This window comes from Rhododendron vialii, chromosome 9a (genome assembly GCF_030253575.1).
Source record: "Rhododendron vialii isolate Sample 1 chromosome 9a, ASM3025357v1".
Classification (NCBI taxonomy): domain Eukaryota; kingdom Viridiplantae; phylum Streptophyta; class Magnoliopsida; order Ericales; family Ericaceae; genus Rhododendron; species Rhododendron vialii.
In genome coordinates this window covers 33,678,902-33,694,439 of record NC_080565.1, presented here as the reverse complement: position 1 = coordinate 33,694,439, position 15,538 = coordinate 33,678,902, and the positions used below count along the sequence as shown (strand labels likewise).

Below are 15,538 nucleotides of genomic sequence, written 5' to 3'. Positions count from 1 at the left end.
TATTACATATTTTTAGATTTCAATAAACCCATAATTTTTGAACTTAAAATTGCCTTCTTAAAAAATAAGGACTTATTTTTTGTTCCGGAACGGAACCTAACTTGTTTAAACTTGATTTGAAACCTTGGAAAGTAAAAAAAAAAAACGCTCGAGCTTGGTTTAGTTATGCAACAAACCAATATAGTAGAACGAGCTTTTCAACGAATTAGCATGAGCTGAATCTCGAGTAGTTTCGTTGGTTTAATAGCCCAATTGAGGCATTGATCCACGAATTGCCCAATCCTAAAACTGCGATTTAGGCCTTGTTTTTTCCTTTTTTCTTTTTCTTTTTTTCTTATTTTGCTCTTATTCAAATTTTTTTGCGTTTGTTAATTTTAAGTCAAATTTTTGTGAATTATTAATTCGTCTCGAAGAGAAGGAATCGAAAAATTCAAATTTTTTTACTTTTTTCCAACTATTTTGGAAAAATTCAAGATAAAGCTCCAAAAGCCTATTAGGGGGAATAAGCACACTTGAAGAGTGCAGTACAACAGAGAGTTATATGCTGCGTTCCGAAAGGATGACAATTAGTTAACCATAGACATGTTTAAGTTAATGGTCGTATAATAGATATACCAAGTTATCGTTGCAGACCCCAAGATATTATTACAACAAGGGATGAATGAAAATTTAGAACTTTGATTTAGAATTCGTTTGATTCACTCCGTTGTCTTAAAAAATTTAAGTTCAAATTGCCAAAATCATTTAACTCTTTACCGAATTCTTTACCGAATTCACTATAAAGGATTAGTTAAAATATATATTTTTTCAATTTATTACGTTAAAACGAATTAATAATCCACAAAAATCACCCACAAAAATTCCAAACACAAAAAAATCAAATACGAACAAAAAAAAAAAAAAATCCCTAAATTTTTTTGCAAGAGTACCATTAACGTGAAAAGCTTGTTCAAACAAAGGTCAACCCTCCGCCAAATCTTACTGTACATCCGCGGGACCCTCTCTCTCTCCTCTTTCTATCTCTCTCTCTCTCTCTCCTCTGCGAAGAATCTCCACGACGACAGCTTCGAAGCAAAGGCAAAAGAAAAAAAAAAACAAAAAACCCTAGAAAGAGGGGGGAGAAAAATCAGCAACCAGTTCGATCCGTACTTCCTCTCCCTGTTCGATCTTTTAACTTCGGTACGTTTCGAGTCATCGAACACTTTCTCACGTTGACTTAATTCGAGTGATTATTAGTTGATAAACCGTAGATTGCTTTTCTAAGTCGGGCTAGGGTTTGAGGATTTGTCGAGTTATTACAGTATGTCGTTTGATTTGGCTAGTTACTTGTTTGACTTCCTTTTTCTGCTTAATCGGAATTGGCCTTGATGGAATTTTATGCAATTTAGTACAATTTAATGCGTTTACATTGGTTGAACACTTTCTGGAGCTCTGGGTTTAGCATTTTTGAAAGTTGATGCGTGTGTATGATATACTTGATTAATTATCTTGCTTTTCAGATATCTTTACTGTTTGTTTTCCTATTTTCTGTTGCCTTTACTGTTTGTTTTCTCAGTTTACTGTTAGTTTTTTGTGATTGCTCCTGTAGTTGGAAAATGTTAATCATAGCCCTTGGGGCGGTGGATAATGTTAAAAAATGCCTCGATATCCAAGAAAAATGTATTGATACACGTGAAAGTGTATTGATAACCATGAATTGTGTGTTAAATTCTAACTTGTTTGTCATTATAATACGTGGTTGCTTTACTGTTGGTTTTACGATGGTTTTGCTATTAGTTTTTCTTGTTTTTTGAGGTCTTGTTGTCTCTCGCAAAAATGCCTGGCAGTGCTGGCACATTAATTGGACACCAGATCGCCAAGGTTTAAGTTTCTTCATGGTATTTTGTTGCGTCTCAAAAACTACACGTGTTGAATACATTGAACTTCATTACGCTGAAACAAGTTTGAGATTGTGGGTTGTGTTAAATTTTCGAGGTTTCATTTATAGAACCGTAAAATGCTTTTCTAGGTCAAACTAGGGCAGGTTTGAGGATTTGTGAAATTATGTAATTATTTTTGCTTGCTTCTCAGTTTTCGAATGAATGCAGATACACTATTTTGGATTCATGAGATTTTTGGACTTTCCTTTTGCTAAATTTAAATTGTATTGGTGTAATCTCGTGGAATTTAGTTTCATTTATGGGTTTACATTGGTTGAAAACTCTGTGGATCTTAGGAACTTTTTAGTTTTTGTGATCCTTGCTGTGTTTTGTATTATCCGTGACTTGTAACTGCTTTGCAATTGACTTTGCTGCTACTTTTTGAAGTTGCTGGGTCAAAAGCTGCCTTTGGATTGGACTATATGGGTTGTTATTCAAGTCGCATTTGTAGACTGGTGGGGGCCCATTTAATGGGTGATTACAATTACACATCAACTGCCTGTTGCAATTACCTTAATTGTCTTAACTACCTGTTGCATCTGATTTGGGGTCGGATAACAGAGTAATAGTATAGACCTTAGATTCTTTGGTCTTTGAAGAAACCAAAGCACATCTTTGGCAGCATTCTTAAATTAATCTGCTGAATTAGGGGATATCGAGAAAAAGTTTGTAAAAATGGTTTTAGACTGATTTTTTGCTTGGGATTTGACTATTTTTGAGCTCTGTCTTTGCCCTGTTCTTGTATCTGGTTTAAATTTGTCCCTAGTTCTCATTTGGACTTTGTCAGGTCATGAGTTCAAGAGTAGTTGATTCAAATGCTGAAACAAGATGTTGAGGTAAAACTGTTTGCCCATATCAATCAGTGCGTCTGTGTTTGAACCATGGCGGGAAATGCAAGGTTTGAGTTAAATTTGGGCAGCCAACAACCGGAATTTGGAGAGAACTATATAAACAGACCAAGAGAAAACTACCCTGGCTCGAGTTTGGGTAGGTCTAGAAGCTTCCGAGAGGGTGGTGAGAACCGGATGTGCAGTTCGGGGGTAGGTGCAGGCGGGGAGAGTGGGTTGCTAGCAGGGAGTTTACCTCCCCTGCCCCTGTGTCTGATGCTAGAGCCCATCACAATGGGCGATCAAAAGTATCCAAGGACAGGTGAATTAAGGAGGGTTCTAGGCTGTTCTGCAGGGACCGCGTCGGAAGAAAATTATTTTGGAGCTACTAATCCGAGGCCTTCACCACTGGCCGTGGAGGACTTAAAGCGTTACAAAGAAAGTATTATAGACTCCAATAAGAAAGCCAGGTATTTCATTTTATTTTTGTTCCATTATCTTGTTTTGGATATACAAACTTGATAAGTTTATAGTTAAATTGATTTGCAAATGTGCTTTGTCTGGCTTTTGATCCTATACTTCTCTTGAAGTATTGTTACTCCCCGTAGTGGTTAACATATCTACTGTGACTTGTCCTTCAATACTGTCAGCTTGTCTTTATTTGCCCCTGAGAGTAAGTATAAAACACTATGTTGTTATTGATGTTCTGGATACAGAATGGACCTAACATGGTAGTGGGATACTTGGGGATTTACTATTTAGTCTCTTGGAATTTCCTGTTGTACAACTTTATGCTGAAGATTTGACTATTGTCCAGGGGTAGATCAAGAAAGTTGGATGAACATTTGCAGAAATTGAACAAGTATTTTGAAGTTGTGAACTGCAAAAAGCAGCAAAGTAATGAGCAATCAACGCATGAACGATCAGGTGGATTGAACTTGAAGATGGGAACCCAGATCCATAGAAACCCTCCAGATCTTGTAACTGAAAAAGAAGAGGATTGGGCTAAGAACGTTGTTCCTAATAAGCGTGTACGCACGTCACTGGCAGAAACACGGGTGTGTAATTGATATTTTACTCCCTTGATCCTGCAAGTTGCTTTTAGTCTTCTGCTCTTTCATCGAAGGCCAAAATTTCATGCTTGAACATTTGTAATTTTGGTGTGTCTTCACTTTTTGTAGTCTGAACTCTGGACTTTGTTGCCTTGAGTATTGTTCATGCTTGATTGTTGTCCATGTTAGACACTTCAGTTGAGAGATCATTACGTAACGAACATGTTCAGATGCTTCTCTAGAAAATAAAGAAGAGAAGAATGGATGAATCAGTATGCCCATTCAAGTTAATTTGAGCCTGCATGCTGATAATGCATTTTAGGTACGCCATTTTGGCAACTAAAGAGTATAGCATTTAATGTTGTTTATCCAAATCTTAAATTTATTTTGGCTTTCGTGACCTTAAATTGGTTTCGCTATGTAATCGGCTGACTGCTGATAGATGAATTTTCGTTTCACATCCTGCCGCAGCTTCCACTTTCGCTCAATTTATTTATCCACATGCACTGCATTTTCATTAGTTACGGGAGGTTTTATTTTTCATCATCTAGATTATTGCTAGTTATGAATAAATTCTTTATCCTTAATTATTTTTTCAGGCAGAGTGCCGGAATAATGGATTTGCGAGGCAGCCTTTGGTCATGGCAAAAGATCGTGATATGCTCAAGGATAATAATGCTTCTGATCTGGTTGAAGAAAAGATTCGCAAGCTACCTACTGCAGGGGAAGGGTGGGACAAAAAAATGAAAAGAAAACGTTCAGTGGGCCCAGCGGTTATGAGACCTGTGGATACTGAAGGACAATCGAAAAGGTCTGTGTATCATAAGGGTAGCAATGAATCGGGCTTGCAATCTTGTGATGCTCGTAGTTTCAGGTAATTCTTCCCTATGTAACACAATCTTGTGATGTGTCACTACTTTTGTAGATTTTAATCTCTCCATTGAAAGAGTAGATCTCTAGGTTTGATTTTCCAGGTTAATGGTTGGCAGAAAGATAAGACGATTTCTATAAAACAAAAGTATCCTGAAGACCATTCTGTTTTTGGAAAGCACTTCGGAGCTTATCTCAGAGAGCAAATTACTTGTAGAAATGTTTAGATATTGGCTATGGTCTTTCCAAATCAATGGCTTCAAAGTGGGCTTCTTAAATGGTTTCAGACTTTGATATATGCATTATGGTGTACCTGACCTTGTATTGTAGTTGTATGAGAAGATTTAACTATTTCTTTCAAAAACAAAGATACTTAATCGCTCAAAAATTTGGCTTCAGAAAATTATGAAAAATCTCAAGTATATGAGTTTTTATATTCTTTATATTGATAGTCATCTAGCAACAAAATGAACTCCTGTGAGTATTGAATCTGGTATTTCCATTTGGTCCGTGAGGATTCAAAAAATATTGACTCTTTAGGTCTGTGATGTATTGAGCTGAATTAGTGTATTAAGATTTAAAAAATCAGTACAATTTTTTGTTTATGCATAAATCTGGTTTGATTTGTGGTTTGTTTTACCTTTATTTTGATCATCTTAGTATTTGCCCATTACTTATTCGTTTTTTTCACCTGTACAAACATTTTAAAATTGTTGTGTTTCTTGAAACTTGTCACCTTTCACAGATCAGGTTCTTCTAATGCCATAAATGGCAGTAACAAGTTAGATGGCAATCCTTTGCCTGCTGGTTCTTTTGCACGCACAATGTTAAAGAATGGACAGGAAAAGGCAATTCTCATGAGGGATTTCACAGCTGGATCGAATAAGGATAAAGTTCTTGCAAAGGGAAACAATAAGTATGTATTTTATGCATTTAGACATCTGATTCTCAAAATGAGACAGACTTGGTCCATAGCTGACACGTTTTTGCTAAAGTCAAGCTATATCTACTTTTTGGTTGCTTGGATGGTATGATGTTTTGTCCCAGCTTCATTTCCTTACGCTCAGCATTTATATTTCATTTTCTAGGTTACATATCTGTGAGGACAATCATATTGTCAGTTCTAGTCCAGTGACAAAAGGAAAGGCATCCAGGGCACCCCGGTGTGGCTCTGTAACTGTTGCCAAGTCATCTCCAAGTACTCCCCGTGTCTCTGAGGCACCTGAGAACTGGGAACAGCCTCCAAGTGCTAGCAAAGTCCATTCAATTGGTGGGGCCGACATTTGCAAGCGTGCGATACCCTCAGCATCATCTTCTCCACCCATGGCTCAATGGGTTGGCCAGAGACCGCCAAAAAATTCTCGCACCAGGAGAGCAAATCTCGTGTCGCCGGTCTCAAACCATGATGACAGGCAGATATCGTCTGCTGGGTGTTCTCCTTCTGATTTTAGTTCTGGATTAAATTCTAGTGGAATGAATGATCAGCATCCCTTCAGCAGTATGGTTAATGGCACCCAGCAGTTTAAAGTGAAACTTGAAAATGGTCCACCCCCTGCCAGATTTTCTGAGAGCGAAGAATCTGGTGCTGGTGAAAACAGATTGAAGGAGAAAGTTACGGTTAGTGACGTAATGGAGGACAAGATTGTTTGTGATGCTCAGAATGGTAGTCCTTCAGTAATTCTTGCAAAGAAGAATAAATCTGTCAATAAGGATGAATTTACCGCTGGTGTGAGGAGACAAGGGCGGGGTGGAAGGGCTTCATCATTTTCTACATCTAATATTTCACCACTAAGGGAGAAGGTAGAGAGTGCAACCACCATTAAGCCACTTCAAAGTACAAGGCCTGGATCTGATAAGCATAGAGGGTGCTGAATTTTTTCTTCCCTCCAAGATGATTGGCTATACCATTTTTACCTTTTGTAATGGTGTTCAATATTGGCAAAATAATTTATTTACTTTTTGCAGTAAGGCAGGCCGTCCAGTAAAAAAGGTGTTCGATCGCAAAGGCTTTTCCCGGCTTGGGAATATTCCGCATGGTGGTTCCCCAGGTTTTACCGGTATAACATCAAAATGATCCAACAAATGTCAATCATATGATTGTTGTGATTTGATGTTTTCTGTTCCGTTAGACTGCAAGTTTAGTGACTTTTTTGGATGATTACCGAGAGTCTATGCAGTTTGTTAGCACTTGGAGTTTTGTTTGCTGTTGCAACAGTTTCTTTTAATTAGTTAGATGGACTTGGCTTTCATAGTTTTTAATCTATAGTAGGTTCCTATTTTCTTGCTGGCAGCTACAGTTTGTGTGTTTTAAATGCTTGAGTAAGCTTTTGTGAATTATATTCCAGGGGAATCAGATGATGATCGGGAAGAACTCTTAGCAGCTGCCAATTTTGCCCGCCATGCTAGTTGTACGTGGCAGACATCAACTCTTTTTTTTTTTCCCTTTTTGTGGCAGCTCTTATTATCATTAAGATTCTGTTTCCTTTTGTAGATCACGCTTGCTCAAGTTCATTCTGGAAGAAAGTGGAACCAATTTTTGCTTCTGTCAGCTTACAGGACAGGTTGGACGTTTCAGGACAGGTGGTTACCAGAATCTGCAATGTTGGTTTTATTTGTTTGTTTCAAATGGCCTCTCTGATTCGTTACATTCTTTTATGCTGATATGCATCAACTAAAATTTGCTTCGCAGCGTTTTTTTGTTACTCTAGCCATTTAAGACATGTTTTCCCATCTAGCCATTTGACTGCTGATTGTTATTCAATGTTTGTTTAATGAGGGGTTCCATCCACCTGTTATGGAAGTTAACTGTTCCCATCTGTTTTTATGGCACTTGGATTGTAATCCATCGTGAATGCATTTATTCCAAATTCTCAATGCACAAATTCCATGTAAAACTCTATTGTGAGGACAATGAATGTCACAAATCGATCATGGTTCTTGTTTATATGTAGATATCTCTTATGAGTTGTTTTTATATAGTCTTCTGCCCTCAAGCCTCAACTAATTTTGTTATTCATTCCAAATGGAAATTCACTAGCCATTGTTTCCAAAATGTTGACTTTTGGGTCTGGTGACTCAATTTTACCCTGTAAGAAGCCATTTATCAAGGTACTGCAAGGGTTTATGTTCCTTTATTACTGATCTATTCCTTTCACCCTCTGGTGTCCCTATTTTTCAATTTGGACAAGTGCATCGGCTGGTTACACCTATCTGGTGGCACCTTTGACTTAAACATAGTCATATCTATTGCTGGTGCTGTTATCAGTCTATTTGACCATGTACCCATGTCAGTTGCTATGTTAATTCGTTGCCCTGTACCACATTGTTTGTCAACCTCAGGAACTCAAGCACTTATTCACACTTATAGCAATCTTCCACATCTTTTGTATTACCTTTTTAAACTGACAAAAGGAAGATTGTAAACTGATAAAAGGAATTTCGATTGTAATTTGGGAATGGAGGAGTATCAGCTGATCTAGTTGTCTGTATTATTTATTTCTATTCCCTTCTCTCCATTTCCTTGACCGAATTCTGTTCTGTTCATCTTAACGTGTACTGTTTTGTCTCTTCTGGGTCCGACCTAGTCTAAGCACCCATGTGACGGAATTTTTCTGATTAGTCAAGCTGGGATAGCTTTAACTATGTGCCCTTTTTCCTAGCCAAGAAGGCATGTTTGCACACTTTCATGGAGGGAGGAAACCTTCACATTGGACTCATGCCTACTGACGAAATAACAAAAGAAGCAGAGAATGAAGATTTGAATGGGGTTTACAGAAGAATATCATCTTTTCCACATTCCTAGGTTACTTAGTGCCCTTCTTTCCTATTCAGCTACTTAACACTTTCAGGGGCTGTGAAAATGTTAGAACGCCTTTGTTGATTGCACTTCACCCTGGAGAAGGTTGAAAAGGTCTTAGTGAGCAGAGGAGAGGGAGAAGATCAATTCCCTCTCTTCACTGATCCGAAAGATGACTCATTTTCATTCAGAGGGCTGCTGAAAGTCCACTAAAGTGAAGGATTTAAGTTCCCCCTCTCAATCATCTCATATTGATAAAATGTCCAGAGAAGAATATGTAAAAGGGTTGTCAGGATTGCAAGTCTTTTTAGCTTCGTGACAGCTCATATCCATTGAATTGCTCTACGAACTCCAACCTATTAAGATGAATATCCGGAATATCCCTAGAAAAGGCAAAAGCCACTTGTGGAGTGCGGATCTGTAACATCACAGCATTACTCAACTACCTCAACTTTCATTTGAAAAAAAATCCACCGTGTCATTTCCATCCATTTTCCTCGTCATGATCTCTAAGCTCTTTTATTGCATGTCGTGGTGTGCATGAATGCTGTACTGTCATGTTCTTCTTCTGAATCACTTTTTACTTATTGTAAGAAGTTACAGAAAAAGGAAATTTCTGTTCCGGGCAGTTGTAGAGACATCTTGTTCTTGGTGATGTTGGCCTTCAAATCTCTATAGTTGTTTGATCGGGGATTCCAGTTCTTTTGGCCAAGTTCGTTTTGGGTTTTGAGGAAGTTTTTTGGGGGTAATGAGTGGAGAGAGATAGAGTAATGAAAGTAATAATTGGAGAGAATTTATTGGGGACGGTGCGTAGAGAGAAAAGTTTGGATCTAGAGACCCAAAACGAACATGGAGTAGCATACATTTGCTATTTGGGATAACTTGTCTAAATTTTTGTGTTGTTTGATTCATACATCTAGTATTTCTCACGTTCTTTTGCATTTGCTGGGTGTTCTTGTGCAGGATGAAATTTCTGGATCTGAAACATTTGGCTCTGGTGGAATAGATAAAAGCCTGCAAAATCAAATTGATTCAGAGGAGTCTGCTAAGATCGTGGAGTTTATTTATAAATTCCAAGATTTTGATCCTTTATATGGCAAATTAGAGTCAGAAAGAAGATTGAGCAAAGTTACCCCTCTGTACCAAAGAGTATTATCAGCTCTGATTGTAGAAGATGAAATTGAAGAAGTTGAAGAAAACAGCATAGAGAGAAATATGTCGCTTCAATACGTTACAAATGATATACATCGTGATGCAGAACCCAGGAAGAGAGGTAGAATGGAATTTGAACATGGGTCAACATTAGGTGCCCAAACTTGGAAACAAGGTACTGGAAACGGATTTGTTTCTTGTAATGGGAGTGACACCTCTAATAGGAACACATTTCTCCAGCATCCTCCGCAGAATGACCTGTTGCCAGAAGAGAGTGGATGTGTGTATTCAGAGGTTGGGGTGTTGGCTGGGCTCTCTGGTAATGATCTGGATGGCCCACAAATGGTCCTAACAAATGGTTGTGGCATATCGTACTCCAATAGCCAATATGAGAAGATGTGTATTGAAGAAAAGCTCTTGTTGGAGCTGCAGAGTATTGGCCTATGCCTGGACGCAGTGGTAAATTTCTATGTACATAGTAGATGATGCTAATGTGAATGGTGTTTCTCATCTTGCAATAAAAGAGCTCGCGACCATTTGGTTCTAAGCTGCACGGGCATCACATATGGCACAATATGGGAAATTCCAATTATTAGGACTTATACTGTAGGGGCATGATAAATGACGTCAAATTATTCGTCTTTTGCTTATCAATAATTGATATTTATTATTCTTAAACAGTAACAACCACAAGAGTTCACCCAATAGCGCTAGCCTAGAGTAATCCTCTTTGGTTTTTGATACTACTTCTATATCCTAGATCACCCACACAAAAGTCTCCTCTTAAACCCTCACTCTTCATGGGGGTCTTGGAGCACGAGAGTCACCAACACATAGTGGCCAATTTTGCCAGAGTTACTTAACATGGGACAACATCCCATGGTCTTTGCACACAGCCCCCGAGCCCACAAGGCTGTGCTTTCTGGTGGGCTTTGATACCATGAGAGTTGATTCAATAGAGCTAGCCAACTAAGTTATCCCTCAGGTTCATTGCTCCTACTTTCACAATCAAGATCAGCCATGCAAACTTGCGATTTGGGACATGGTTGTTACAAAGATGATATCCAACTTAGGTCATTTTCATGGATTAATATGGTAGCAAAGAAGTGATGTAGACAACTTACTGTGTAGCTGTTTCATGTATTTAGATACAAGTTGAAAGTTCTAGAGGTTTAGGGATATAAAAGCCCAAAAAGTGCAAAATTCTTGGACATCAGTTCTGCCAAGACCCTATGTGCCGAATGCATCATGCATGTCCAGTCCTAAGAATTAGACATTTGTGCCCCAAGTTTGTGTGAAACTTGACGTGTGTGATAACATTCAAAGGTTAGGCCATATTTGGACAAGTCCCAGACTGTGTCAGCCAATGTCCACGCAGAGGCAGTAGAAGTCCCAGACGGTGTCAGCAAATGTCCACGCAGAGGCAGTAGACATTCTCGACGGTGTTTGACGCTTGTCGGACATGGATAAGGCATGCTTGTAAGCGTTAGATTTAGTTTTTCTCCCCTCACTGATTCTTGTGAAAGCTCATTTGAGACTTGAGAGTCTAAACATTTAAGAGTTGCTCGGCAATATTTCTTTTTTGAATGATCACGGTGTATGGTTGCGGTGGGCTATTACTTGTTTCCAACATTTCTGATTTTGTTTGTCTTTCTTTCTTCTATTATTGTTAATTGTTTTCCTTTCCCTCTTTTTTGGGATCATTGGTACAGCCTGATTTAGATGATAGAGAGGAGGAAGGGACTAATGAAGAGATTGTTCAGCTGAAGAATGTACTTTACCAACAGGTTAGGCTGTGGGACTTGCTTTCAAGCATCTCTTTTTCCTGAACCATATTGTTACCCTAAGAATGTTTTGTTCTACAATAAGAAATTCTGTGACAACCTTGTTTGATGTTCTACCAGTGGTAACTCTCTCTCTCTATTTTGTTAACAATGGTCTTTGCTCTTAATTTTTTCTCTTTCCTGATTCAATAGATCGGTAAAAAGAAGGTCTGCACGGATAAAGTATACAAATCCTCTCCACAAGGAAAGGAGGCTGAAGCACGGTAAAATACTTGATATGTGGACATCTTCCTGATGCTAGACTTTATTAACCTTTCTACGAAGGACCCTCTTATATACGTCTATAAAATTCTAATATGTGGACATCTTCCTGATGCCAGACTTTTAACCTTCTCTATGAGGGATCCTGTTATACGTCTATTGAAGTTGAGAACTTAAAATTTTTGAAGTTTTCTGGTCAAATATTCTCAAGATGAAAACATTTTGATCATTGTACAGGGAACTTGAGCAGGTTGCAATGGATAGACTTGTGGAATTGGCTTACAAAAAGATTTTGGTAATTATTTCATTTCCTTTCCAATCCTTTGTTCGCTGATTCTTAAAGGGGTTGTACTTTTTATTTTGAAAGGAAAGGGGTTATACTTAAAGAATACCTATTGCAAACCTCTTTTGGGAATGTACTTTGCACTGTATGCTTGCTAACATATTTCAGTGGCAGGGGAAGCACAATGCAGAATTCTTGGAAATGGTCTCTTATAGTTTACTTATCTAGAGTTTTTTGACCACCCACCGAATTTTGTTATTTTCTTTCTCTCACTAGTTGTAAAAAATAAACCCTTTCTCTGTATGGAATCTACAACTTCAATTATTTGATTCTGTCCAACCATAATTAAGAACCGCTGTACTTCATTACTGCTGTCAGGATTGGAAAATATATTTTTATTTGAGGGTTCAAGGAATCGTTTTTCCCCATTAGTTGGGATTGTTTTGATGTACATTTCTAAGGCTAGCTACGTAGCCGTTCCCATCCTCAGCTAAAGAAAATGTCCTATATAAATCAATTATTCTATTAGTTAAGTATTGTATATGTTTTGTGACTTGCTGACTTACTTCAGATTTGAAACCTGAAATTTCTCTTCCTAAATTTTACAGGCCACTCGTGGAAGTATTGCTTCTAAATATGGAATTCCTAAGGTGTCGAAGCATGTTGCTTTGGCTTTTGCAAAGAGGACTATTGCGAGGTGTCAGGCATTTGAAGATTCAGGAACGAGTTGCTTTAGCGAACAGCCACTTAGGGATGTACTATTTGCTGCACCTCCTCTGGTCAATGAAGCAGAACCTTCAACTTGTGATGACCTTGGAGTTGGTAATAAGGAGCTTCGACTTATCTTAGTAATTTTGTCTCAGTTTGCTTAGCAAATTCCTTCTTGAGCCCTACAACCCCAGGCTCCTCTCCAGACCCTCCTCTTCCACATCATCCTTGCACAGATTGGATAATGACTTATTGAAGCAATTTCAGTGTCTCCTTCTCTATTACCCTCTGCATATCTAATCAAGCTTCTAATAGAAAATAGACTTTTGGAACTTTAGTGCGCAAGTCATTTTCCCTCTTTGGATGAAGACTATTTAGAACGAAATTAATATTACTCATTTTTTGGGCCATTGAACACTGGAGAACGAGCAAAATATGTTTCAGGAACATTTTACATTATTACATGGCATTTGAAATAGGTTTTTGGTTCGGGGTCGGTAATATAGGCAGACATTTGTAATCTTCATTGCTCCTAAGCGGTGTCTCCGAACACTCCTGAATGATGGTTTATTCAGTTATTTTCCTCCTCCAGCTTAACTGTATTTATTAAGTGGGTTTTCTCCTCTTACAGGATCCTTCAATGGAACGGCCAAGCGGCATGAACATCACAGCGGTTCTTTAGATGCATTGGAAAATTCCACCAATCCATCCAATAAAGGTGGACGAATATCAAACAGATGGAAGAAGAAAGAAGTATTGCTTGATGATGTTGGTGACAATTCAACCTTGAGACCCCCATCAACTCTTGGTAGCACACTTTTGGGTGGAGTGAAGGGAAAGAGAAGTGAGAGAGAGAGGGACAAAGACATGTCAAGCAGAAACACTGTTGCCACACCTGGCCAACCATTCTGTAGGGGAAAAGCAAAAACAAAGCCCAAGCAGAAGACAGCTCAGCTAGCAACATCACGAAACGGATGCGGTAACAATATCACCAAAATAGCACATCCTGTGTATCCCTCAGGGTCTAGTTCCGGTGATTTGGTCGCTAATGGTGGCAGCAAAAAAAGAGAGGTAGGGTTGATGGGCCCCAGTGCCATTCGTCAGGATTCCCTTAAGGAGACAGAGGAACCCATGGATTTTAGAAATTTGCAGCTGCCTGGAATAGACTCAATAGACGAACTAGGTGTTGGCAATGACCTAGGAGGACCTCAAGATCTCTTTTCTTGGTTGAACTTTGATGAAGATGGTTTACAAGACCATGATGAAGAGGGCCTTGCAATACCTATGGATGACCTTTCGGCCTTGTTTTGATGATGACGCAGTCATTGTACAGTCTTTTGGAAAATCTAGACGAGAAGAATTGTTTTCTATCATGTATTTCAGCCCAATTGGCACTTGTAATTATGTTCATTCTTGTATACTTTTCTACACAAGTCTCAGTGTTTATGTGATCCGGGTAATTTGTTAGTATGACTTACAAATTCTTTCAAGGCCCCTTTTGTGCATTTCTTTTAATGTCTAGCTTTTTAGCACCCCAGGAGCTCCACTTGTACATTTAAGGCTTGGATCTGTAAATTAGGGACATTGATTTGTTATCTTATCCCACCATGTTTGTTGCTCTCCCTGGTTTTCTCTTCCAGGTGCGTTGCACTGCTGATTGGTGTTTGAGGGGATATACGTGGACACCTTCTTGGTGAATTTCTCCTCCTGGTTTACTTCATCTCCACCTTTGAGGTAGCTCAGCATGAGGACTTTGGATTCAAAATCGAACAATGTCACTCCCGGTAGATGATTCACTCTTTTATCCTTCAACATCTTGGAGCCTGAGCATTTGTGGTGCCGTGAATTCTACGTTGAGACAAGGTAGGTTGATTTCTTTATTTTGTCAAGGTAGTCATTTTTCTCTACATAATTCTGTGTCTCAACAGGCAACTCGGAATAGTCAATAGTGTATATCTCCCCATCTAGTCTTCCTTCCTTTCTTTTTTCCTATCGTTGTTTGCGCGTTTCAAGTCAAGTTACACAAGTACATCATTTCTTATTGTGTTTGTGAGTTTCTCATCTATGGTGTTTGTTGGCTACGACGTGGCCTTGATAAATAGTTGCTCTATTCTAGGTCTTAGGTTTGAAACTATTTGCTTGATAAATATCTTAGGTGGTGTCAGCTCTTAGCTAGTCAAGATGAGACTTTGTCCTGGCTTCAATTGAGCCCCCACTAGTGGATGGTCGAAGTAGTCCTTCAGGAATTAGTCGAGTTGTTTTGTGCGTATGTTGATTCGGACACTCTTAGAGACCCAAAATTACAAGGCTTGCTGTTTCTACAAATGAATGTATCATGGTAAGATCGACAAAGTCCTAGTAGTTGAGGCACTTTCTTACAATGTGTTTTGACACCTATGTCGAGTTGTACCGCTGCACTCAAGGACAGGCCTAGGGCTACTGCCACCCCTGGATTTTTAGAAAAATCTTGTTATTATAGTTTTTTTTTTTTTTGCTACGTAATTTTGTAGGATTGGCACCGGACGATTTTTTTCCCCCAAAAAATATACTCTAAAGATTAGTTGTCCTTGCCAAATTAGAATTGTGGATCCGTCCCTGAATGCAACATGGGTTACCGGTAGAGGAATGAAAATGTGAAATAAGTCCACTGTCCACCACATGGATTTTGATCACAAACCAAGACATGCTGGCAAGTGGCAACTCAAGCACCATTTTTGGGGTTAGGTGATAATTAGGTGGCCAAAACAAGTATGTGAGTGACACTATGTTACCTTTGAAGTAACCTTAAAACCCTAAATTCAACATCTTTGGCAACTTAGCATCCAATTAATCACTGAAAGGTACAACCACTTAAATCTACTTATACTGATTGAGCATGCCTTGTAC

The 15,538-nt window shown here is 38.6% G+C and overlaps 1 protein-coding gene across 2 annotated transcripts; it reads left to right on the top strand.

Annotated features, from left to right (window-relative positions):
* The first annotated feature begins 985 nt into the window (after nucleotides 1-985).
* LOC131300631 (uncharacterized) lies at nucleotides 986-14,142 on the top strand. Of its 2 annotated transcripts, none has more exons than XM_058326563.1 (15): nucleotides 986-1,179; nucleotides 2,707-3,216; nucleotides 3,564-3,804; nucleotides 4,398-4,672; nucleotides 5,414-5,584; nucleotides 5,757-6,533; nucleotides 6,634-6,725; nucleotides 7,014-7,076; nucleotides 7,160-7,248; nucleotides 9,428-10,075; nucleotides 11,329-11,403; nucleotides 11,593-11,663; nucleotides 11,899-11,956; nucleotides 12,553-12,766; nucleotides 13,284-14,142. In XM_058326563.1, exons 2-15 carry the CDS (start codon nucleotides 2,801-2,803, stop codon nucleotides 13,961-13,963), a joined length of 3,870 nt encoding a protein of 1,289 aa, XP_058182546.1. In that variant the 5' UTR covers nucleotides 986-1,179; nucleotides 2,707-2,800; the 3' UTR covers nucleotides 13,964-14,142. The 2 variants fall into 2 exon arrangements, with proteins under 2 accessions (XP_058182546.1, XP_058182547.1); XM_058326564.1 differs by having other exon boundaries at nucleotides 1,012-1,300.
* Nucleotides 14,143-15,538: the final 1,396 nt, after the last annotated feature.